The sequence below is a fragment of the Oncorhynchus nerka genome, linkage group LG20 (genome assembly GCF_034236695.1).
Source record: "Oncorhynchus nerka isolate Pitt River linkage group LG20, Oner_Uvic_2.0, whole genome shotgun sequence".
NCBI classification, from domain to species: Eukaryota; Metazoa; Chordata; class Actinopteri; order Salmoniformes; family Salmonidae; genus Oncorhynchus; species Oncorhynchus nerka.
In genome coordinates, this window is record NC_088415.1 from 11699787 (window position 1) to 11725375 (window position 25589).

At 47.2% G+C, this 25589-nt stretch overlaps 1 protein-coding gene and 1 long non-coding RNA gene across 8 annotated transcripts in view; one reads left to right on the forward strand and one right to left on the reverse strand.

Moving 5' to 3' along the window:
- LOC115117655 (inositol 1,4,5-trisphosphate receptor type 3-like) overlaps positions 1 to 25589 on the forward strand; it is a 62653-nt gene that overhangs the window by 15578 nt on the left and 21486 nt on the right. For 3 of the 7 annotated variants that reach the window (XM_065005233.1, XM_065005227.1, XM_065005228.1), the window contains exons 2-32: positions 2242 to 2312; positions 3899 to 4020; positions 4512 to 4598; positions 9690 to 9848; positions 10093 to 10191; positions 10470 to 10553; positions 10679 to 10825; positions 10947 to 11042; positions 11182 to 11241; positions 11347 to 11486; positions 11583 to 11682; positions 11778 to 11938; positions 12165 to 12306; positions 12459 to 12620; positions 12802 to 12974; positions 13069 to 13188; positions 13331 to 13519; positions 19366 to 19617; positions 19715 to 19859; positions 20017 to 20158; positions 20345 to 20541; positions 20679 to 20799; positions 20907 to 20961; positions 22028 to 22193; positions 22392 to 22553; positions 23170 to 23244; positions 23360 to 23488; positions 23656 to 23778; positions 24503 to 24703; positions 24949 to 25200; positions 25381 to 25506. In XM_065005233.1, coding sequence (XP_064861305.1) covers positions 2242 to 2312; positions 3899 to 4020; positions 4512 to 4598; positions 9690 to 9848; positions 10093 to 10191; positions 10470 to 10553; positions 10679 to 10825; positions 10947 to 11042; positions 11182 to 11241; positions 11347 to 11486; positions 11583 to 11682; positions 11778 to 11938; positions 12165 to 12306; positions 12459 to 12620; positions 12802 to 12974; positions 13069 to 13188; positions 13331 to 13519; positions 19366 to 19617; positions 19715 to 19859; positions 20017 to 20158; positions 20345 to 20541; positions 20679 to 20799; positions 20907 to 20961; positions 22028 to 22193; positions 22392 to 22553; positions 23170 to 23244; positions 23360 to 23488; positions 23656 to 23778; positions 24503 to 24703; positions 24949 to 25200; positions 25381 to 25506 — 4258 coding nt within the window. The remainder of the gene's footprint in view (positions 1 to 2241; positions 2313 to 3898; positions 4021 to 4511; positions 4599 to 9689; positions 9849 to 10092; positions 10192 to 10469; positions 10554 to 10678; positions 10826 to 10946; positions 11043 to 11181; positions 11242 to 11346; positions 11487 to 11582; positions 11683 to 11777; positions 11939 to 12164; positions 12307 to 12458; positions 12621 to 12801; positions 12975 to 13068; positions 13189 to 13330; positions 13520 to 19365; positions 19618 to 19714; positions 19860 to 20016; positions 20159 to 20344; positions 20542 to 20678; positions 20800 to 20906; positions 20962 to 22027; positions 22194 to 22391; positions 22554 to 23169; positions 23245 to 23359; positions 23489 to 23655; positions 23779 to 24502; positions 24704 to 24948; positions 25201 to 25380; positions 25507 to 25589) is intronic. The other 4 variants (XM_065005231.1, XM_065005232.1, XM_065005230.1 and 1 more) reach the window with 3 other exon arrangements.
- LOC135562819 (uncharacterized) lies at positions 9824 to 18434 on the reverse strand. The gene is made up of 4 exons (XR_010460125.1): positions 18339 to 18434; positions 17699 to 17764; positions 10726 to 10810; positions 9824 to 10269 (listed from the first exon to the last, which is right to left on the reverse strand). It is a non-coding gene; the product is annotated as an uncharacterized LOC135562819 (long non-coding RNA).

Consider the following 25589-nt stretch of genomic DNA (forward strand, 5'->3'; position numbering starts at 1 on the left):
TGCTTGGACCAAGTTAGTTTGTTGGTGATGTGGACACTAAGGAACTTGAAACTCTCAACCTGCTCCGCTACAGCCCCGTCGATGAGAATGGGGGCGTGCTCAGCCCTCCTTTTCCTGTAGACCACACTCATCTCCTTTGTCTTGAGTTTGCATCCCAAGATTACACTTTATATACAGTGGGACAAAAAAGTATTTAGTCAGTTCTCCCACTTAAAAAGATGAGAGGCCTGTAATTTTCATCATAGGTACACTTCAACTATGACAGACAAAATGAGGGGAAAAAAATCCAGAAAATCACATTGTAGGATTTTTTATTAATTTATTTGCATATTATGGTGGAAAATAAGTATTTAGTCAATAACAAAAGTTTAACTCAATACTTTGTTATATGCCCTTTGTTGGCAATGTCAGAGGTCAAACGTTTTCTGTAAGTCTTCACAAGGTTTTCACACACTGTTGCTGGTATTTTGGCCCATTCCTCCATGCAGATCTCCTCGAGAGCAGTGATGTTTTGGGGCTGTTGCTGGGCAACACGGACTTTCAACTCTCTCCAAAGATTTTCTATGGGGTTGAGATCTGGAGACTGGCTAGGCCACTCCAGGACCTTGAAGTGCTTCTTACGAAGCCACTCCTTCATTGCCCGGGCAGTGTGTTTGAGATCATTGTCATGCTGAAAGACCCAGCCACGTTTCATCTTTAATGCCCTTGCTGATGGTAGGCTTTGGTCCCAGCTCTCTGCAGGTCATTCACTAGGTCCCCCCGTGTGGTTCTGGGATTTTTGCTCACCGTTCTTGTGATCATTTTGACCCCACGGGGTGAGATCTTGCGTGGAGCCCCAGATCGAGGGAGATTATCAGTGGTCTTGTATGTCTTCCATTTCCTAATAATTGCTCCCACAGTTGATTTATTCAAACCAAGCTGCTTACCTATTGCAGATTCTGTCTTCCCAGCCTGGTGCAGGTCTACAATTTTGTTTCTGGTGTCCTTTGACAGCTCTTTGGTATTGGCCATAGTGGAGTTTGGAGTGTGACTGTTTGAGGTTGTGGACAGGTGTCTTTTATACTGATAAGTTCAAACAGGTGCCATTAATACAGGTAACGAGTGGAGGACAGAGGAGCCTCTTAAAGAAGAAGTTACAGGTCTGTGAGAGCCAGAAATCTTGCTTGTTTGTAGGTGACCAAATACTTATTTTCCACCATAATTTGCAAATAAATTCATTAAAAATCCTACAATGTGATTTTCTGGATTTTCTTTCCTCATTTTGTCTGTCATAGTTGAAGTGTACCTATGATGACAATTACAGGCCTCTCTCATCTTTTTAAGTGGGATAACTTGCACAATTGGTGGCTGACTAAATACTTTTTTTGCCCCACTGTACATCTCAGAAGACTGAAATATGACAAAACAGTTTGACATAGAAACACCAGATTTTCAGCCCAAAATATATTTTTGTTGATTATGAAAAATATTAACATTCCACCCATGAGGCCACTAGGTAATTTGACTGCAGGAAAGGGCTACGTCACTAGCAAGTCCTTTAAGTCACTAGCTCTCACAGTGGTTAGCTACTGAAGTCTGACCACAATGAGACCTGGAGTAAATCCATGTAGATGGTTTCTGCATAAGGACATTAGTGTCACAACATTAGCTTTGCCGTGTGTTGTCATTATGCATATCAGGGTGTTATTCCAGTCTTACCCCACGAGGGCTGGACTACTGCTGTTTTTCTCTTCTACCTGATAATTCATTGCACCCACCTGGTGTGCCAGATTCTAATTCAGTCCCTGATTAGAGGGGAATCACCCACCTGGTGTGCCAGGTCTAATTCAGTCCCTGATTAGAGGGGAATCACCCACCTGGTGTGCCAGGTCTAATTCAGTCCCTGATTAGAGGGGAATCACCCACCTGGTGTGCCAGATCTAATTCAGTCCCTGATTAGAGGGGAATCACCCACCTGGTGTGCCAGGTCTAATTCAGTCCCTGATTAGAGGGGAATCACCCACCTGGTGTGCCAGGTCTAATTCAGTCCCTGGTTAGAGGGGAATCACCCACCTGGTGTGCCAGATTCTAATTCAGTCCCTGCTTAGAGGGGAATCACCCACCTGGTGTGCCAGATTCTAATTCAGTCCCTGATTAGAGGGGAAGTGTGTGTGTGTGGGGGGGGAGCTGTGGATTTCATGGGTACGTCAACAAACACTGCAGTGCAAGTGTTGATATCCTGTGTGTTGTGTTTCTCCCCAGGTTAGTGGATGACAGATGTGTGGTAGAGCCAGCTGCAGGGGACCTGGACAATCCCCCCAAGAAGTTCAGAGGTCAGATTAGTATTCACATTTTTTTTTAGGCCTACAATGTAGTGTGTGGGTGCATGTGTGTGGGTGCATTGTGGGAGTGTTATGTACATGTGTGCATGCGTACTTCCCTATGTGTTTGTGAGAGTGATTCACAGTGTGTTTGCTTGTGACTCAGTGTGCCCATGACTGTGACATACGGGGAATGTACAGCTCTGCCTACTCAGCTTGATATGGGCACCAGAGAGAACAGACTCCAAATGAAGACAGCATACACCTTGTTTTCCTAACCCACACTTAGTTGTCTCCGATTCCATCACTGGGGGGTGACACGCATTCTGTGCATTTCTGTCTGATCGAAGGTTCATTGATGTCATACTCCGTGGATCTCAGTTTAAACAGACAAGACAACTTGCCCATCGAAGTAAACATATTGTTGTCCCAGAAATACTGTCCAGTACAGTCTAATAACACTAGAATTGTTTCCCATATGATGGTTTTTATATGACTAATATTTTATTTTTTATTTTACCTTTATTTAACTAGGCAAGTCAGTTAAGAACAAATTCTTATTTTCAATGACGGCCTAGGAACAGTGGGTTAACTGCCTGTTCAGGGGCAGAACGACAGCATTGTACCTTGTGAGCTCGGGGGTTTGAACTTGCAACCTTCCAGTTACTAGTCCAACGCTCTAACCACTAGGCTACCCTGCCACCTCTACACTAACCACTAGGCTACCCTGCCACCTCTACACTAACCACTAGGCTACCCTGCCACCTCTACACTCTAACCACTAGGCTACCCTGCCACCCCGAATATTCTGTCAGTAGTTTGCATGATTCCCTTTATAAAGATTTATCCTGCTACCACTGGAGGCTGGTGATGGGAGGACTGATCATAATAATGGCCAGAATGTAGCGAATGGAAGGGATTCAAACACATAGAAGATCATGTTTGATGTAGTTGATATCATTCCACTAATTCCACTCCAGCCATTACCATGAGCCCCGTCCTCCCCAATTAAGGTGCTACAGCCTCCAGTGCCTGCCACAACTCGACTGTAGCAAAGTTGACATTTCAATATTGCTGAGGGGGCTACATGCATTTTAAGGATGTTTGCAGTTATGGTGCTGATATAACCTCCCTGCCAGACCTGTGTGACAGGTAACAACTACTGTACTCACAGAGCAGAGCACACAGACCGTCAGGCTCCTTTAAAAACAGGATATCCCTCTGAGGATGAGGAGAGTCAATATTTACCTGACATCCAGATCCACTCTCCCCTATGGTGGGTGTGGGGCAAATAACCGTTTTCTTCTTCCCTAAGCAAACTATTCATTTAATGTGGAAGCGATATACATTTGCTCAGACAGTGACACAGCTCATCTTTGCTATAAAGTACATAGATGCTCAGGAGAGTGGCAGCCATCTTGGCATAGTAATTGTAAAACAGTGCCTCACTAGACAGTGCCCCCCCCCCACACCCCCACACACACACATTATATTAAACAGGTTTTTAATATTTTAAACCAAAACATCTACAACATTGAATACTCACCAGTCCCCTTATTAGCAATCTTAACTCTTTAAATCACACTATTTTGTCTTAGACTGCCTCTTCAAAGTGTGTCCCATGAACCGCTACTCTGCACAGAAACAGTTCTGGAAAGCCAAGCAGGCCAAGCATGAAAAGGACAAGATTGCTGATGTGGTGCTACTTCAGAAACTACAGGTAAAAGATACTTACAAGGGTCATACTGCCAGGCTAGAAACAGTAGAACACAGGTCATACCGCCAGGCTAGAAACAGTAGAACAAGGGTCATACCGCCAGGCTAGAAACAGTAGAACAACGGTCATACCGCCAGGCTAGAAACAGTAGAAAAAGGGTCATACCGCCAGGCTAGAAACAGTAGAACAAGGGTCATACCGCCAGGCTAGAAACAGTAGAACAAGGGTCATACCGCCAGGCTAGAAACAGTAGAACAAGGATCATACCATCAGGTTAGAAACAGTAGAACAAGGATCATACCATCAGGTTAGAAACAGTAGAACACGGATCATACCATCAGGTTAGAAACAGTAGAACAAGGATCATACCATCAGGTTAGAAACAGTAGAACAAGGATCATACCATCAGGTTAGAAACAGTAGAACAAGGATCATACCATCAGGTTAGAGACAATACATTGGACACTGATGAAACCTTTCCTTGTTCTCCACAGCATGCCTCTAATCTGGAGCAAAAACAGAACGAGACCGAAAACAAGAAGGTCCATGGCGATGTAGTAAAATACGGCACTGTCATTCAGGTAAGGTCTGCATTCCCAGCAGCACACATTCAGGTAAGGTCTGCATTATCAGCAGCACACATTCAGGTAAGGTCTGCATTCCCAGCAGCACACATTCAGGTAAGGTCTGCATTCCCAGCAGCACACATTCAGGTAAGGTCTGCATTATCAGCAGCACACATTCAGGTAAGGTCTGCATTCCCAGCAGCACACATTCAGGTAAGGTCTGCATTCCCAGCAGCACACATTCAGGTAAGGTCTGCATTCCCAGCAGCACACATTCAGGTAAGGTCTGCATTCCCAGCAGCACACATTCAGGTAAGGTCTGCATTCCCAGCAGCACACATTCAGGTAAGGTCTGCATTCCCAGCAGCACACATTCAGGTAAGGTCTGCATTCCCAGCAGCACACATTCAGGTAAGGTCTGCATTCCCAGCAGCACACATTCAGGTAAGGTCTGCATTCCCAGCAGCACACATTCAGGTAAGGTCTGCATTCCCAGCAGCACACATTCAGGTAAGGTCTGCATTCCCAGCAGCACACATTCAGGTAAGGTCTGCATTATCAGCAGCACACATTCAGGTAAGGTCTGCATTCCCAGCAGCACACATTCAGGTAAGGTCTACATTATTAGCAGCACACATTCAGGTAAGGTCTGCATTCCCAGCAGCACACATTCAGGTAAGGTCTGCATTCCCAGCAGCACACATTCAGGTAAGGTCTGCATTCCCAGCAGCACACATTCAGGTAAGGTCTGCATTCCCAGCAGCACACATTCAGGTAAGGTCTGCATTCCCAGCAGCACACATTCAGGTAAGGTCTACATTATTAGCAGCACACATTCAGGTAAGGTCTGCATTCCCAGCAGCACACATTCAGGTAAGGTCTGCATTCCCAGCAGCACACATTCAGGTAAGGTCTACATTATCAGCAGCACACATTCAGGTAAGGTCTGCATTCCCAGCAGCACACATTCAGGTAAGGTCTGCATTCCCAGCAGCACACATTCAGGTAAAGCCTGCATTATCAGCAGCATACATTCAGGTAAGGTCTGCATTCCCAGCAGCACACATTCAGGTAAAGTCTGCATTATCAGCAGCATACATTCAGGTAAGGTCTGCATTCCCAGCAGCACACATTCAGGTAAGGTCTGCATTCCCAGCAGCACACATTCAGGTAAAGTCTACATTATTAGCAGCATACATTCAGGTAAGGTCTGCATTCCCAGCAGCACACATTCAGGTAAGGTCTGCATTCCCAGCAGCACACATTCAGGTAAGGTCTACATTATTAGCAGCACACATTCAGGTAAGGTCTGCATTCCCAGCAGCACACATTCAGGTAAGGTCTGCATTCCCAGCAGCACACATTCAGGTAAGGTCTGCATTCCCAGCAGCACACATTCAGGTAAGGTCTGCATTCCCGGCAGCACACATTCAGGTAAGGTCTGCATTCCCAGCAGCACACATTCAGGTAAGGTCTGCATTCCCAGCAGCACACATTCAGGTAAGGTCTGCATTCCCAGCAGCACACATTCAGGTAAGGTCTGCATTCCCGGCAGCACACATTCAGGTAAGGTCTGCATTCCCAGCAGCACACATTCAGGTAAGGTCTGCATTCCCAGCAGCACACATTCAGGTAAGGTCTGCATTCCCAGCAGCACTGTTGAGCACAGGAGGTTGGTGGCACCTTAACTGGGGAGGACGGGCTCGTGGTAATCTCTGGAGGGGAATGAGTGGAACAATATCAAATACATCAAACAAATCAAATCAAATTGTATGTCACAAGCGCCAAACACAACAGGTGTAGTAGACCTTACAGTGAAATGCTTACTTACGAGCCCCTAACCAAGAATGCAGTTTTAAGAAAATACCCACAAAAAAAAGTGAGATAAAAGTAACAAATCATTTAAAGAGCAGCAGTAAATAACAATAGTGAGACTATATACAGGGGGTACTGGTACAGAGTCAATGTGGAGGCTATATACAGGGGGTACTGGTACAGAGTCAATGTGGAGGCTATATACAGGTGGTACCAGTACAGAGTCAATGTGGAGGCTATATACAGGGGGTACTGGTACAGAGTCAATGTGGAGACTATATACAGGGGGTACCAGTACAGAGTCAATGTGGAGACTATATACAGGGGGTACTGGTACAGAGTCAATGTGGAGGCTACATACAGGGTGTACTGGTACAGAGTCAATGTGGAGGCTATATACAGGGTGTACTGGTACAGAGTCAATGTGGAGGCTATATACAGGGGGTACTGGTACAGAGTCAATGTGGAGGCTATATACAGGGTGTACTGGTACAGAGTCAATGTGGAGGCTATATACAGGGGGTACTGGTACAGAGTCAATGTGGAGGCTATATACAGGGGGTACCAGTACAGAGTCAATGTGGAGGCTATATACAGGGGGTACCAGTACAGAGTCAATGTGGAGGCTATATACAGGGGGTACTGGTACAGAGTCAATGTGTGGGGGCACCGGTTATTTGAGGTAATTGAGGTAGTATATACATGTAGGTGGGTTTATTAAAGTGACTATGCATAGTTAATAAGAGAGTAGCAGCAGCGTAATGCAATTGGATTAGGCCGATGTCAATGAATGGCTGGTCTTGTACCTGAAGGGAAGCTTGAGCACACCTGCACATTGTCAGTGTGATGAGTCTGCAGATCACCAATCAGTAATGTGTCTGGTGAAGGGTTTGAGCACACCTGCACATTGTCAGTGTGATGGGTCTGCAGATCACCAGTCAGTAATGTGTCTGGTGAAGGGTTTGAGCACACCTGCACATTGTCAGTGTGATGGGTCTGCAGATCACCAATCAGTAATGTGTCTGGTGAAGGGTTTGAGCACACCTGCACATTGTCAGTGTGATGGGTCTGCAGATCACCAATCAGTAATGTGTCTGGTGAAGGGTTTGAGCACACCTGCACATTGTCAGTGTGATGGGTCTGCAGATCACCAGTCAGTAATGTGTCTGGTGAAGGGTTTGAGCACACCTGCACATTGTCAGTGTGATGGGTCTGCAGATCACCAGTCAGTAATGTGTCTGGTGAAGGGTTTGAGCACACCTGCACATTGTCAGTGTGATGGGTCTGCAGATCACCAATCAGTAATGTGTCTGGTGAAGGGTTTGAGCACACCTGCACATTGTCAGTGTGATGGGTCTGCAGATCACCAATCAGTAATGTGTCTGGTAAAGGGTTTGAGCACACCTGCACATTGTCAGTGTGATGGGTCTGCAGATCACCAATCAGCAATGTGTCTGGTAAAGGGTTTGAGCACACCTGCACATTGTCAGTGTGATGGGTCTGCAGATCACCAATCAGTAATGTGTCTGGTGAAGGGTTTGAGCACACCTGCACATTGTCAGTGTGATGGGTCTGCAGATCACCAATCAGTAATGTGTCTGGTGAAGGGTTTGAGCACACCTGCACAGTATCGATCAGGGAGTGGTCCCAGAATACCTGTGTGTTGAATCACTTTCAGCAAGTATGCACCCAGCGAGCACACAACGTTCAGAGAACCATATGTCACTTAGAGCTTGGTGAGAGTGTGGTTGTCCTAAGGTTGTTACATTCTTCCCACAACGTTCTGGGAAATGGTGCAGGATAGTTGCTTGGCTTTGGAACATTCTCAACACATTAAATGACAAACATTATTTTCTAGGTATTTACTTTTAATTAACAGAACTTTTCCTAAAAGTTCAAACGTGTTTACATTTAATTGACATTTTAGTAGTGTTCTAAGATTGTTCTCCAACTGGTTTGACGTTGGGAATGTTTCTCAAATAGATCGGAGAATGTTGGGGCCTCCCTGGTGGCGCAGTGGTTAAGGGCGCTGTACTGCAGCGCCAGCTGTGCCATCAGAGACTCTGGGTTCGCGCCCAGGCTCTGTCGTAACCGGCCATGACCAGGAGGTCCGTGGGGCGACGCACAATTAGCCTAGCGTCGTCCGGGTTAGGGAGGGCTTGGCCGGTAGGGATATCCTTGTCTCATCACGCACTAGCGACTCCGCAGTACACGCCAGGTGCACAGTGTTTCTTCCGACACATCGGTGCGGCTGGCTTCCGGGTTGGATGCGCGCTGTGTTAAGAAGCAGTGCGGCTTGGTTGGGTTGTGTATCTTGACCCTGATATGTTGTTGTCCCACCTAGCTATCTGAAGATGAATACACTTACAGAATGGTGGGACACACAGTGAAGAGTCTATGTTAAGAGCCCTCGCTGATCTGGGCAGACATTATAGGTGTGATTCAACTGTGTAGTGTAGATGTTCTGACGGACTGAGGGGGGAGAGGTAGGGGAGGGTTGAAGACAAAAGGGGAGTCTGTCTCTCTGGAGATCACTAGCTGTAATCTGTTAATGGCTGTGCAGCGAGTACACACAGCACACCTTGGGGTTATCACAATGACAAGCACACAATGCAGTACAACTAACCTGCTGTGACCTGCAGTCACTTTATCTTCCAGGAAGTAAGGTCTAATTTAGCTTTGGGGATTTACTGATGTTCTTCTAAGGTCTGGACACACCCTCACCCTTCCTCAGGTTTCCCCCAGTCCTTTATTCTCCTTAGGGTTGTAAAATTCTGTGAATGTTCAATAAATTCTCTGGTTTCCGGGAATCCCAGTTAGAGGGAATAAGCAGGAAATACATAATCCTCCAACCAGGATTTCTGGAAAAACCAGGGAATTTATTGAAAATTCCCAGGAAGTTTGCAACCCTAATTCTCCTTTTTTAATCTCTTTTTAACCATAATAAGCTTCAGCGAGGACAGGTGTGCTACTTTCCCCTTCCTTATCTCCTATTGAAATGTCTGAGACAGCATAGTCTCTGAATGACAACATCTGGTGGGAATCCTGTCTGTCGATACATGGTTTTAGTACTATTCATCTTGGTCTTCCAACCATGCTTTCTTAAGTGGTTCCCTGACTGGCTGATTCCCATTCTTGATAGGATAGTGGTGCATTCTATCCATGTCAACCTACTGTCATAACAGCACATTATCACAGACATGATATGAAAGTGAGTGATTTTTGGGGGGGGAGGTTTTAACAGTGGCCTGTGTGCCTGTCTTTTTGTGTGTTACGTATCCTGGCTGACAGCTGCTGCATATGAAGAGTAATAAATACCTGACTGTGAATAAGCGTCTGCCTGCCCTGCTGGAGAAGAACGCCATGCGGGTCACCCTGGACGGGACGGGGAATGAGGGCTCCTGGATGTTCATCCAACCCTTCTGGAAGCTAAGGGCCAACGGAGACAATGTAACTCAACTAACTCGTATTACAGTACAGACTCAAATGACATGAATACACACTAACCTGAAATGTTAGCTTCACCAAGAAAAGTACCATAACCACTATCCAGAAGGATACTGCCAATTATAGCATTGGCTTGTTTTTTTGTGTTTTTTTTACTGTGATGAGTACAGAGTACAGACATCGGTCTGAATTATCAGTCATCCAAGGTACATAACCGCAACCAGTCTGGTCATGTGTTGTTCTGCAGGTAGTGGTGGGAGACAAGGTGATCCTGAACCCAGTGAATGCAGGCCAGCCCCTACACGCCAGCAACTATGAGCTCTCCGACCACACTGGATGCAAAGAGGTAATGGAGAGTTCTGTCGTCATAACCACACCGTCTGCTTCATCCGTGGCAAACTCTCTGGAAGAGTGAGGCTTCTTCCTGTCACACCCACCCACGCACCGAACACACACACACACACACAGACAAAACAGTTGTTACTGACGGCAATGATGAATAGCTGTAATGTTAATCTCTTGTGAAACAGATCTACCCGTTGAGATTTTAGCTCTGGGTTATCCAGATGAGTCTACTGTAGATGCAACAGGTGTGCCATGGTGTGTGTGTGTGTCCCTCTGCAGGTGAACTCTGTGAACAGCAACACTAGCTGGAAGATCAACCTGTTCATGATGTTCAGTGACCATAAGGATGAGGTCTTGAAAGGAGTAAGTCTCCTGTAACGTCCTTGACGTACACTATCTATCACTGTGATCGACTCTCGAACAGGAATAATAGCATTAGAACCTCCGGCTTGAGATGAACGCATCACTTTGCTGCTGTGTCCTGTCAGGGGGATGTGGTGCGGTTGTTCCATGCGGAGCAGGAGAAGTTCCTGACCTGTGACGAGTACAAGGTCAAGCTGCATGTGTTCCTCCGTACCACTCTGCGCCAGTCTGCTACCTCTGCCACCAGCTCCAATGCCCTGTGGGAAGTGGAGGTGGGTACACACACACACACACACACACAATATGCTCTGTTGTACCGTAGCTAAATGGTTTAAGGAATGACCTGAGGTTTGTTTTTGATGGTGTGATTTCTCCCCCCCCCCCCCCCACAAGGTGGTGCATCATGATCCATGTCGAGGAGGGGCTGGACACTGGAACACTCTCTATCGTTTTAAACACCTTGCCACAGGGAGTTACCTGGCAGCTGAGGTAACACCCTGATAAATACTGCTTATTGGACCACGGCTTTTAGTCAACACGTTGTGGTTCATTGTAGTGATGTTCATTTAAATTGACGTTGGGTCGTTTTACCTCATAGAGCATCGATGTGTTGTTATCGTTGCTTTAGGAAAATCCGGGTTACAAAGGTGACGGCGTTGAAATCCAGACGTCGGTGATCGACGATACGGTACGCACACTATATTATTTGACTGTCTAGGGTTACTCATGCCGGTGTAATGCTGAGTCAGTGTTACTGTGTTAAACCCTGACCCTTGACCCCTGCCCTCTGTAGCAGGACAGTAGAAGAAAACTGAAGATGTTGGGCGAGAGGATCAAGTACAAGCTGTCGGCTATGCCACATGGGAATGACATTGCCTCTTTGTTTGAGCTAGACCCCACAACTCTGCAGAAAACAGACTCCTTTGTGCCAAGGTAGTGTACTGCATCGACTCTGCACGGACTGTACCATACAGCAAAGACTTACAGTATGTTTCACTGGCTCTCCATTGTAAACTTTCTTCCTCTCAGGAATTCGTATGTGCGCCTCAGACACCTATGCACCAACACGTGGATCCAGAGTACCAACGTGCCCATAGATATAGATGAGGAGAGACCTATTAGACTCATGGTAAGTACAGGCTGTTTGTTGTAAACTCACTGTCACTTGACATTGACTTCCTGTCAGACAACAGACAGTTTTTCTGTTCCATGTCCCTCTCTCAGCTGGGCACCTGTCCTACCAAAGAGGATAAGGAGGCCTTTGCCATCGTGTCAGTGCCAGTGATGGAGATCCGGGACCTGGACTTTGCCAACGATGCCAGTTTCATGTTGAGCACCGTAGTGGACAGGTTTAACGAGGGATTTATCAGCCCCAATGACAGAAGGTAAAGTGTCTGCAGAAAAGGCTTAAAAAAATATATATCCATGAAATCAAACCATTTTTATGAAAGAAAGCTTTTGGTCTGTTTCCTCTCCGTTCTACTTGATTGAGGTCAGTATTTTAAGAGCTAGCACTGTAGCAGTCAATAGGGTTAGTTCCCTGGCCAGACCAGTAACAGCTGTGTGTGTGTGTGTGTGTGTGTGTGTGTGTCCTTTTCCTTGACACTGTAGGTTTGCCATTAAGCTGCTAGAGGATCTGGTGTTCTTTGTGGTGGACACGCCCAACAGCGGTCAGGTTGTGCTAGATGTGGTGATGACCAAGGTCAACCGAGAGAGACAGAAACTCATGAGGGAACAAAACATCCTCAAACAGGTCAGAAGAACCATTTTAAACAAGCCTAGTGTAATGGCTCCTGCCTAAACATCAGATCGGTGATCACATATAGGTTTATCTTTTCTTGTCATAATCATATCCATATTGTCACGTTATCTTGAATATTTCTTTATTATTTTGTCCCGCCACAGATCTTTGGGATCCTGAAAGCCCCGTTCAAGGATAAAGGGGCAGAAGGCCCATTGCTGCGATTGGAGGAGCTGTCAGACCAGAAGAATTCCCCTTACCAGTACATGTTTCGGCTCTGTTACCGGGTGCTGCGACATTCACAGCAGGACTACCGCAAGAACCAGGTACTGTACACCACATCGACTCACATTCTGTAACAGGGTAGATTACTTTTCCTGACCCAATATAAAATGATTGATCCCTGGGCCTCTTTAGCTGCTAAATGCTGAAGCTAAATGTAGAGCAACAGGCCACTTGGATGATACACAAAGTGGCTGACAGCACAACCCCCCCCCCCCCCCCCAGGAGCACATAGCCAAGCAGTTTGGGTTGATGCAGTCTCAGATTGGCTATGACATCCTGGCTGAGGACACCATCACTGCCCTGCTGCACAACAACCGCAAGCTGCTAGAGAAACACATCACTAAGAAGGAGGTGGAGACCTTCGTTAGCCTGGTCCGCAAGAACAGGGAACCCAGGTGAGGAGAGAGACCCCCAAACTAATATTCAAATAATATTTGTTAATTCATAACCTTTGTGGTGTAACTTAAACATTGGCCTGTTTCCCCTCAGGTTTCTGGACTACTTGTCAGATCTTTGTGTGTCCAATAACGTGGCCATTTCTGTAACTCAGGAGTTGATCTGTAAGTGTGTGCTGGATCCCAGGAACCAAGACATTCTCATCAAGACTGAGTAAGTGGTGATCTTCTTTACTGTGTATATTCCTACACACACAAAAGCAAATACAGTTGACATGCAATGGCCTCTCTGTGTGTGTGTGTGTGTGTTTTCTTCTGGATTGAGTGTTCATGATCTAATGTGTTTGCCCATGCAGACGGCGCGTGCCCAAAGAGATGCCCCATGCCACTGAATTCATGGGCATGGAGGAGTATGCTGACGATGATGAGGTGTGGCTGGTCTGGACTGACAAGACCAATGAGAAGCAAGAGAAGGGCATCAGACAACTAGCCCAGGAGGCCAGACAGGGGAACGCCCATGACGAGAACGTGCTCAGATACTATAGGTAGATGGATTTATTTATTTAACCTTTTATTTATCCTGAAGGAGACTACGTATCTAACATCAGTGGGCGCAACTTTGGTTTTAGAAGTGGGGGGGGGTCTGGGTGGGTCTCCCATTTTTGTGGGGCATCTAAAGATTATTTTCTGCATTTCTACACAATATAATATGACCCATGACCCTTCTAGCCGTCTCTATGTAGAACAACATGAAGTAAGCAAAATGCCCCCAGTCATCAAGCTGAGATCGTTATTACATATTGTTTAAGTGATTGATAAGACTGAACTAGATCCATGATAATTCAATAATTAATATTGTGTTGCACCTTTTAACCAATAACCTAACAAATGAACAACTCTCACAGATAAAGTACAAAGACATCCTCTATGTCTGTCACGCGGGCTCCCTCTCCGGCCTCTAGGTCACCAGGCTGCTCATTATGATAAACACCCGTCACCATCGTTACGCGCGTCACCTCCTTCATTACCTGCCCTATATATATGTCACTCCCTTCGGGTTCCTTCCTTCCCCAGGCGTCATAGTTTCTGTTCCTGGGTCATGTCTGTGCGTTGTTTGTGTTACGGGTTTGCTTCATTTATTTATTAAATCACTCCCTCCCTGAACTTGCTTCCCGACTCTCAGCTCACATTGTTACAATATCAACTTTCAGCCAAAACGCCCAGCCAGCCCACTCAAGGGAAAGTTTGGGGAAACAAACACTCATACACATTATCACACAGAAACAGTCCATCCTCCATATAATTCATATCATAGGCCTGTAGAATGTAGAACTCTTCTTACTTGCACACTATAGCTGGGTCACCCCCGTCCTGCCGCTAGGGGTCCACGGCCCTGTAGCGACCCAACCCAACCTCACTCTGCTTAAGGAGCTTAGTGAAACATTCATTATTGTTTTCAGATGTGTTAGGCCAAGGCCAGAGTGACAACCAACAGTACAGCAGACCCCCAGGGCCAGGACTGAGCACCCCAGCAGCTAGGGGTTGCCTAAATAGGCATCTCCTTTGACATGGGCATGTTTTCAATACAGACTTATTTTGTCATACAGTATTCTATATAAGGGTTTTAGACCTTGTGAAAGTTACCCAGTATACCCTTAATCTTGTAATAAATCTAGTGATGCATAACTTGACATTTCTTCCATCCATTGTGGGAGGATAACCAACCTTCCACTTAATGGCAATGCATTTCTTAGCTGCTATAAATTCTAGGTGACATAGTATCTTCTGATAAGTCTCCAGTATCAACATTTCCAAGCAAAGAAAAACCGAGTGAAGGGAGAATCTGTAGACATGCGGAGATAAAAGAACATACTCAGAATTCAGCCAGCCTTCACAAGACCATAACATATGCAAATATGTCCCCCTTCGTGTTTTACACCTCCAGCAGAATGACATTTCTGAGTGCATGATATTCACTCAAGCTGGCATATAGTATGTTCTCAAACTGCAGTAATTTATGTCTGAGATTATATGAACATGACGGGGCATTCAAACACATCTGTATTCATTCATCATCATCAATAGTGTCTCCCAGGTCTTCCATACAGTTTTGTTTTGTCTCATTGCGAAAAGCCTTTCAACCCTCGATACAGTTTGGAAATCAACTTTAGAGGTTTGTCAGACTGCCTTAAAATAGTTTCAATAAACTGTATCTGCAAAAGTTCACCTCTGCTCTGTCACAGACTGGTCTTCCCTAGCTGCCTGACCTCTGCTCCGTCACAGACTGGTCTTCCCTAGCTGCCTGACCTCTGCTCCGTCACAGACTGGTCTTCCCTAGCTGCCTGACCTCTGCTCCGTCACAGACTGGTCTTCCCTAGCTGCCTGACCTCTGCTCCGTCACAGACTGGTCTTCCCTAGCTGCCTGACCTCTGCTCCGTCACAGACTGGTCTTCCCTAGCTGCCTGACCTCTGCTCCGTCACAGACTGGTCTTCCCTAGCTGCCTGACCTCTGCTCCGTCACAGACTGGTCTTCCCTAGCTGCCTGACCTCTGCTCCGTCACAGACTGGTCTTCCCTAGCTGCCTGGCCTCTGCTCCGTCACAGACTGGTCTTCCCTAGCTGCCTGACCTCTGCTCCGTCATAGACAGGTCTTCCCTAGCTGCCTGACCTCTGCTCCGTCACAGACTGGTCTTCCCTAGCTGCCTGACCTCTTGCTCCGTCACAGACTGGTCTTCCCTAGCTGCCTGACCTCTGCTCCGTCACAGACTGGTCTTCCCTAGCTGCCTGACCTCTTGCTCCGTCACAGACTGGTCTTCCCTAGCTGCCTGACCTCTGCTCCGTCACAGACTGGTCTTCCCTAGCTGCCTGACCTCTGCTCCGTCACAGACTGGTCTTCCCTAGCTGCCTGACCTCTGCTCCGTCACAGACTGGTCTTCCCTAGCTGCCTGACCTCTGCTCCGTCACAGACTGGTCTTCCCTAGCTGCCTGACCTCTGCTCCGTCACAGACTGGTCTTCCCTAGCTGCCTGGCCTCTGCTCCGTCACAGACTGGTCTTCCCTAGCTGCCTGACCTCTGCTCCGTCACAGACAGGTCTTCCCTAGCTGCCTGACCTCTGCTCCGTCACAGACTGGTCTTCCCTAGCTGCCTGACCTCTTGCTCCGTCACAGACTGGTCTTCCCTAGCTGCCTGACCTCTGCTCCGTCACAGACTGGTCTTCCCTAGCTGCCTGACCTCTTGCTCCGTCACAGACTGGTCTTCCCTAGCTGCCTGACCTCTGCTCCGTCACAGACTGGTCTTCCCTAGCTGCCTGACCTCTGCTCCGTCACAGACTGGTCTTCCCTAGCTGCCTGACCTCTTGCTCCGTCACAGACTGGTCTTCCCTAGCTGCCTGACCTCTGCTCCGTCACAGACTGGTCTTCCCTAGCTGCCTGACCTCTGCTCCGTCACAGACTGGTCTTCCCTAGCTGCCTGGCCTCTGCTCCGTCACAGACTGGTCTTCCCTAGCTGCCTGACCTCTGCTCCGTCACAGACTGGTCTTCCCTAGCTGCCTGACCTCTGCTCCGTCACAGACTGGTCTTCCCTAGCTGCCTGACCTCTGCTCCGTCACAGACTGGTCTTCCCTAGCTGCCTGACCTCTGCTCCGTCACAGACTGGTCTTCCCTAGCTGCCTGACCTCTGCTCCGTCACAGACTGGTCTTCCCTAGCTGCCTGGCCTCTTGCTCCGTCACAGACTGGTCTTCCCTAGCTGCCTGACCTCTGCTCCGTCACAGACTGGTCTTCCCTAGCTGCCTGACCTCTGCTCCGTCACAGACTGGTCTTACCTAGCTGCCTGACCTCTGCTCCGTCACAGACTGATCTTCCCTAGCTGCCTGACCTCTGCTCTGTCACAGACTGGTCTTCCCTAGCTGCCTGACCTCTTGCTCCGTCACAGACTGGTCTTCCCTAGCTGCCTGACCTCTGCTCCGTCACAGACTGGTCTTCCCTAGCTGCCTGACCTCTGCTCCGTCACAGACTGGTCTTCCCTAGCTGCCTGGCCTCTGCTCCGTCACAGACTGGTCTTCCCTAGCTGCCTGACCTCTGCTCCGTCACAGACTGGTCTTCCCTAGCTGCCTGACCTCTGCTCCGTCACAGACTGGTCTTCCCTAGCTGCCTGACCTCTGCTCCGTCACAGACTGGTCTTCCCTAGCTGCCTGACCTCTGCTCCGTCACAGACTGGTCTTCCCTAGCTGCCTGACCTCTGCTCCGTCACAGACTGGTCTTCCCTAGCTGCCTGGCCTCTTGCTCCGTCACAGACTGGTCTTCCCTAGCTGCCTGACCTCTGCTCCGTCACAGACTGGTCTTCCCTAGCTGCCTGACCTCTGCTCCGTCACAGACTGGTCTTACCTAGCTGCCTGACCTCTGCTCCGTCACAGACTGATCTTCCCTAGCTGCCTGACCTCTGCTCTGTCACAGACTGGTCTTCCCTAGCTGCCTGGCCTCTGCTCCGTCACAGACTGGGCTTCCCTGACTGCCTGACCCTGATGAGACCCCTGTCACCATCTGATCCTGCCCAGATGAGGCATGACAAAGAATTACCTTGGTGTACATTTATACATTATATTATCCAAGAATAAAAAAATGGTTAAATAATTGAAATGACCATTATTCCCTGATCCCAGACTGTAGCCATCAACTCGAGAACTTTGTATCCATTCGCTGGTTGTTATAATATACAGCAAAATTCACCTGAGCTCCGTAGACTGGTCTTCCCTGGTTGTCTGATCCTGCTGGGACACCTGTCACCATCTGATCCTGCTGGGACATTATGAGTATAGTGTTGTGTATTGACTGCGCACCATGACAGTGAAGCCTGTAGAGCTGGTTATATCGTGTCAGTGGGAGAAGTAGTGAATTAATTAGGGAAACTGACAGATCAATAAAGTTACATTGCTATACTGACTAATAAAAACTCACATTGCGCTGAAAAAACCCAAATACAATATCGGTTTTCAATCATTTGGCCTAGTGTGGTCTAGTGTGGATTGAGACAAAAAAAATAGCTAAGGTTAGTGAGCTAGCTAGCGTTAGCCAACTTTTGGCTAGCTCTAGCTAATGGTACATCATCAAATTGACTTCTGTTGAAATGGGACAAAACAAAGGCTACAGAACATTTCCATACACGTGAGCTGTTAGATACTGCTACCTGACAGATAGTTAGAGGCTAGCTAGAGCTCAACTGGCTATGGTAGCTACTAGCAAGCTGCTAGTAGTTCATTCACTTCAGTCGAGAGGGAATGAAACATTAGCTAACGTAACATGTCAGTTACACTAATAGCTCAGCACTGGGAATAAATACTCCCCCCTCCCCCTGTCAAACAGCAGTTACCTTGCCAGCTAGGTCAGTCAATTAAAGAGTAGCCAGTTTCTGCTCTGCTTGCATTCACAACTCATTGAAAGAGCGTAACAGACAGCCGCTGTTCATCCCTCCCATGCTGGTCCTATACACCAGCTTTGCCTACCTGACCTCTCTGAGGTATCCGCATGGTCCTAAAGCACACCGGTGCCTTGTTTTGTATCACAGTGCAATGATAAAACTGGGGGGAGGACAAAAATGCAATTTCATAATGCGGGAGTCCACTGTGAAAGTGAAAGTTGTACCCCTTCCCTTATATCTAGATATGGGAATGTACTGTTACTAAAGGTCATGTGAAAGTGAAAGTTGTACCCCTTCCCTTATATCTAGATATGGGAATGTACTGTTACTAAAGGTCATGTGAAAGTGAAAGTTGTACCCCTTCCCTTATATCTAGATATGGGAATGTACTGTTACTAAAGGTCATGTGAAAGTGAAAGTTGTACCCCTTCCCTTATATCTAGATATGGGAATGTACTGTTACTAAAGGTCATGTGAAAGTGAAAGTTGTACCCCTTCCCTTATATCTAGATATGGGAATGTACTGTTACTAAAGGTCATGTGAAAGTGAAAGTTGTACCCCTTCCCTTATATCTAGATATGGGAATGTACTGTTACTAAAGGTCATGTGAAAGTGAAAGTTGTACCCCTTCCCTTATATCTAGATATGGGAATGTACTGTTACTAAAGGTCATGTGAAAGTGAAAGTTGTACCCCTTCCCTTATATCTAGATATGGGAATGTACTGTTACTAAAGGTCATGTGAAAGTGAAAGTTGTACCCCTTCCCTTATATCTAGATATGGGAATGTACTGTTACTAAAGGTCATGTGAAAGTGAAAGTTGTACCCCTTCCCTTATATCTAGATATGGGAATGTACTGTTACTAAAGGTCATGTGAACATGAAATTGTACTAATCTGAAGTATTTCAACCCTGTGACCTACTTTGATGAAGTCTTGTGTATGCTTCATTCTCAAACCTTCCCCTTTGTCCCTGCAGGTACCAGCTGAAGCTGTATGCTCGGATATGTCTGGACCGCCAGTACCTGGCCATAGGTGAGATCTCTAAGCAGCTGGATGTGGAACTCATCTTCCTGTGTATGATGGACGAGACGCTGCCCTTTGACCTCAGAGCCTCCTTCTGCAGACTCATGCTGCACACGCACGTTGACCGAGACCCTCAGGAGCTGGTGACCCCTGTCAAGTTTGCACGTCTGTGGACAGAGATCCCAACCTCCATCACAATTAAAGAGTGAGACATCAAGCATTTTCCCCAGAACATTCCATTGTGCACATTGAGGTACAGTTTAACTAAGGCTGTGTATTTCTTTATCTCTTCCCTTGCTTAGTTATGATTCCAACATGGATGACTTGCGGGACAATAAGAAGAACAAGTTTGCCAACACCATGGTGTTCATGGAGGAGTACCTCAACAACGTCCTCAATGACGACCTGCCCTTCGCTGACGAGGAGAAGAACAAACTCACCTATGAGGTGTCAATTCCCTCCTTATTCCTATTACCATTTAACAATACTGTGAATAACTCAAAAACACCTATATTTGGTAATGGTACAAGAACTCTCTGGCTCGCTACCACTTTAGAATGCTAACTGCTAGAATGATAACTGCTAGAATGTTCTGTCCCCTCAGGTGGTGAGCCTGGCCAGACACCTCATCTACTTCGGCTTCTACAGTTTCTTTGAGCTGCTGAGGTTGACACGCACTCTTCTGGGAATCATTGACTGTATTCCCAACCCTTCCCTTAACCCCGTGCTACAGGACGATGGCAGTGGTAAGAGGATAAGAAACACCTCTTCTCTGCATTCAACAGTATTAGGGGAGAATTACCACACATTTTATGAAAAACAAACTGACGGTACAACTGACGTTCATATTCGGGTTTCCTCAATGCTTTTCACCATCTCCGTAATAATGAAGTGGTTTCAGGGTACTTTACATCTCCCATTCTGTGTTTTAGGAAAGAACATGAAGCGTTCCATCCATGGCGTGGGTCAGATGATGTCCACCATGGTACTGACCAGGAAACAGTCCATGTTTGGAGGTCCAGGGAGGAGTGTTTCCATTATAGAAGGACCGAACCGCAGCAAGGACAGCATCGGCAAACAGGACATCACCGTCATGGACACCAAGTTGAAAATACTGGAAATCCTGCAGGTTGGATAAACCTACTGGAAGCTACGACATCTTCTCATAGGGTTGTGTTTATGCTTGTAATGGAAAACAAGTTATAGCCCTTCATGTATCCCTTTTAATGCTAAGCGCTGTTCTTTCTTTCTCTTGTTGATCTTCAGTTTATCCTGAATGTCCGCCTGGACTACCGGCTCTCCTTCCTGCTGTCTGTCTTCAAGAAGGAGTTTGTTGATGTTTATCCCATGGCAGATGCCGATGCTACAACATCAATGGAGCAAGCAGGTAGTGCAGTGGCTATTTTAAGATACCCATTGCTGTCTACATTATTCCTCTTTGAACAGCTTCTCTCCACCTCAATAAATCACATCCTTAACTCTGTCTTTAAACAGCCACCATCAACCTGCAGCACATAGGAGATCAGGCAGAGGCCATGTTTGGTGTGGGGTAGGTTCACTACAGAATTCCTTCTCCAGAACATGTGTTGTTGTTATAATAATAATAATGTCATTTAGCAGATGCCTTTATTCAAAGCGACTTACATTCATGCACGCATACATTTTACATATGGGCAGTCCCGGGAATTGAAACCACAATCTTGGTATTGCAAGAGCCATGCGCTACCAACTGAGATACAGAGGAGCACATACTAACCCATGACTGTGTTCTCCTGTCAGGAAGGGGAACAGCATGCTAACCCGTGACTGTGTCCTCCTGTCAGGAAGGGGAACAGCATGCTAACCCGTGACTGTGTCCTCCTGTCAGGAAGGGTAACAGCATGCTAACCCGTGACTGTGTCCTCCTATCAGGAAGGGTAACAGCATGCTAACCCGTGACTGTGTCCTCCTATCAGGAAGGGGAACAGCATGCTAACCCGTGACTGTGTTCTCCTGTCAGGAAGGGTAACAGCATGCTAACCCGTGACTGTGTCCTCCTGTCAGGAAGGGGAACAGCATGCTAACCCGTGACTGTGTTCTCTTGTCAGGAAGGGGAACAGCATGCTAACCCGTGACTGTGTCCTCCTATCAGGAAGGGGAACAGCATGCTAACCCGTGACTGTGTCCTCCTGTCAGGAAGGGTAACAGCATGCTAACCCGTGACTGTGTCCTCCTATCAGGAAGGGTAACAGCATGCTAACCCGTGACTGTGTCCTCCTGTCAGGAAGGGTAACAGCATGCTAACCCGTGACTGTGTCCTCCTGTCAGGAAGGGGAACAGCATGCTAACCCGTGACTGTGTCCTCCTGTCAGGAAGGGGAACAGCATGCTAACCCGTGACTGTGTCCTCCTGTCAGGAAGGGTAACAGCATGCTAACCCGTGACTGTGTCCTCCTATCAGGAAGGGTAACAGCATGCTAACCCGTGACTGTGTCCTCCTATCAGGAAGGGGAACAGCATGCTAACCCGTGACTGTGTCCTCTTGTCAGGAAGGGTAACAGCATGCTAACCCGTGACTGTGTTCTCCTGTCAGGAAGGGTAACAGCATGCTAACCCGTGACTGTGTCCTCCTATCAGGAAGGGGAACAGCATACTAGAGGTGGATGATGAGGGAGGTCGAATGTTCTTGAGGGTGTTGATCCACCTCACCATGCATGATTACCCTCCACTGGTGTCTGGGGCCCTCCAGCTGCTCTTCAAGCACTTCAGCCAGAGACAGGAGGTGCTGCACACCTTTAAACAGGTAAGGAGATCAATTCAAAATGATGAAATCACTGAAGGCAAACAAATAATAAACAAACAATAATGACCTGCACTCCAATATAAACTTGGTACAGTATCGTCAAGTACTCAATTGCCATCTCGTTCTTATACAGTATCTATATATTCTTGCTATCTTTGTTTCCTGGTCTCTCTGAAATTCTCTCCATGTTGTCCTCAGGTCCAGTTGTTGATCTCGGGGCAGGATGTTGATAACTACAAGCTGATAAAGAGTGACCTTGACCTTCTCCGCACCATGGTGGAGAAGTCTGAGCTCTGGGTGGACAAGAAGAATGGCTCTGGAGGAGGGGAGGGGAAGAAGGACAAAAATGAAAATGTAGAGGTTTAGATTGAAGAAACTCTATTATTACCAGTGTAGGAACTAACACCGTGCTAACAGCACTTAGTGTAGGAACTAACACCGTGCTAACAGCACTTAGTGTAGGAACTAACACCGTGCTAACAGCACTTAGTGTAGGAACTAACACCGTGCTAACAGCACTTAGTGTAGGAACTAACACCGTGCTAACAGCACTTAGTGTAGGAACTAACACCGTGCTAACAGCACTTAGTGCAGGAACTAACACCGTGCTAACAGCACTTAGTGCAGGAACTAACACCGTGCTAACAGCACTTAGTGTAGGAACTAACACCGTGCTAACAGCACTTAGTGTAGGAACTAACACCGTGCTAACACCGTGCTAACAGCACTTAGTGCAGGAACTAACACCGTGCTAACAGCACTTAGTGTAGGAACTAACACCGTGCTAACAGCACTTAGTGTAGGAACTAACACTGTGCTAACAGCACTTAATGCAGGAACTAACACCGTGCTAACAGCACTTAGTGCAGGAACTAACACCGTGCTAACAGCACTTAGTGTAGGAACTAACACCGTGCTAACAGCACTTAGTGTAGGAACTAACACCGTGCTAACAACACTTCTGATTTCCTTTTAGATGGACTTAGAGGATGTGACCCTGAAGAAAGAGCAGTTGGATAAGAGCAATGAGAACTACCAGAAAGTCAGAGAGGTGTGTATCTTTTCCATTGGAGCTGTCACGTTTTCCTTCACCCAGGTTAGCATGTCCCATAGTCCCCGCGGAGTAGTGTTGGTCTGTATTTCTGAAGACATTCTGTTTCCTCCAGATCATGGAGCGTCTGAATAAGATGTGCAGCACAGGGGTGTGGAAGAAGCAGCAGAGGCTCCTGAAGAACATGGGAGCCCACAAAGTGATGCTGGACCTGCTGCAGGTGTCATATGATCAGGTGAGGGATGTACGTGAACAGTGCCTTACCCCCACACTGACAACAAAACACATAGTCCAATACTAACATATCTACTAAAACATCCCGGTGTTGTTATTTAAAGCCACCCTAAATAACATGACCTCTCTCTCTCTCTCACTCTCACTCTCACTCACACACACTTTCCTGGTTCTCAGCATGACACCAAGATGCAAGGGATCATCAGGTGCACTCACCTGTTCCTGCAGAAGTTCTGCATGGGGAACCTGGAGAACCAGGTGCTGCTTCATAAGAACCTCAGCCTCTTCCTGAACCCAGGAGTGAGTGAATTCACACACCATGTTGTTTTCCACTTCAATCCATCCTATTCTCATCAGACGTAATAATGAACCATCTCTCCCCCTTTCTCTCTCCCTTCCCCTCTCTCTCTCTCTCTCCCTTCCTCTTCCCCTCTCTCTCCCTTCCCCTCTCTCTCTCTCTCTCTCTCTCTCTCTCGCTCCCCCTTTCCCTCTCTCCCTTTGTCCCTTCCCCTCTCTCTCTCTCTCTCTCTCTCACTCTCCCTTCCCCTCTCTCTCCCTTCCTCTTCCCCTCTCTCTCCCTTCCTCTCTCTCCCTCTCTCTCTCCCTTCTCCCCCTTCTCTCCCTCTCTTCCCATTCCTTCTCATCCTCTTGCTCCCTCTCTCCCTTCCCCATTTCTCTCCCCATTCCCTCTCCCTTTCCCCTCTTTCTCTCTGTCCCTTTCCTTTCTCTCTGTCCCTTCCCCTCTCTCTTTCTCTCCCTTCCTTCCTTCCTTCCTTCCTTCCTTCCTTCCTTCCTTCCTTCCTTCCTTCCTTCCTTCCTTCCTTCCTTCCTTCCTTCCTTCCTTCCTTCCTTCCTTCCTTCCTTCCTTCCTTCCCCTCTCTCACTCGCTCTCTCTTTCTCTCTCCCCCTTTCTCCCTCGCTCTCTCTCTCCCTTCCACTCGCTCCTTCTCTCGCTCTCTCCCTTCACCTGTTTCTCTTTCTCTCTCCCCCTTCCCCTCTCTCCCTCTTCCTTCTCTCCCTCCAGCTCATGGAGGCTGAGACGGTTCAGCACATCTTCAGTAATAACTACCAACTGTGTACAGAGATCAGTGAGAACGTGCTGCAGCACTTCGTCCACTGCCTGGCCACTCACGGACGCCACGTCCAGTACCTCAACTTCCTGCACACCATCATCAAGGCCGAGGGGAAGTATGTGAAGAAGTGTCAGGACATGATCATGACTGAGGTAAGGAACCTTCCCCCACAATGCATTGTTAACCCTGACTTTTTAATTGGTATGGAATCAACCTCTAAAAGTTGTAAATAATGCTGAAGTTTTTTTCCATGTTTATCTTGTCTAGTCTGTTTCACAATCCAAAGTTTGGGTGTGAAACGCTACTAAAATAACAGATGAACCACATCCAGCCACATGAATCACATCGATAATGACGTAACTGTTCATCTCACACGGTGTGGTTGTCTCCCCTCTAGTTAACCAACGCCGGTGAGGATGTGGTGGTGTTTTATAATGACAAGGCGTCATTTTCCACCATGCTGGAGCTGATGGCAGAGTCCAGGGAGGGGGTTCAGGAGCACAGCCCCCTGCGCTACCACATCTCTCTGGTGGAGCTGCTATCTGCCTGCGCTGAGGGAAAGAACGTTTACACAGAGATCAAATGTACCTCGCTGCTGCCCCTAGAGGACGTGGTGAGAGTGGTCACACACGAGGACTGTATCACAGAGGTATGTCTCAAATGGAACAGGCATATAATTAATTAGTTAGTAGCCTATATTATCCTCATTTAGAAAAAAAAAGCAGCATGTAATGATCTGTGGACATATACCTGCTAAGGTAATGTTAACATTATCATTACAAAATGTAAAGACGGCTGACCCAGCTGTGTGTGTGTGTGTGTTCCTCAGGTGAAGGTTGCCTATGTGAACTTTGTGAATCACTGCTACGTAGACACAGAGGTAGAGATGAAGGAGATTTACACCAGCAACCACATCTGGAAACTGTTTGAGGACTTCATCGTGGACATGGCCAGGGTAAGTCTCACTCCCCAATCAATGGGACCACTCTCACCCACAAGTCTCATCCTCTCTGTGTTTTGCGCAATCACATGACACGG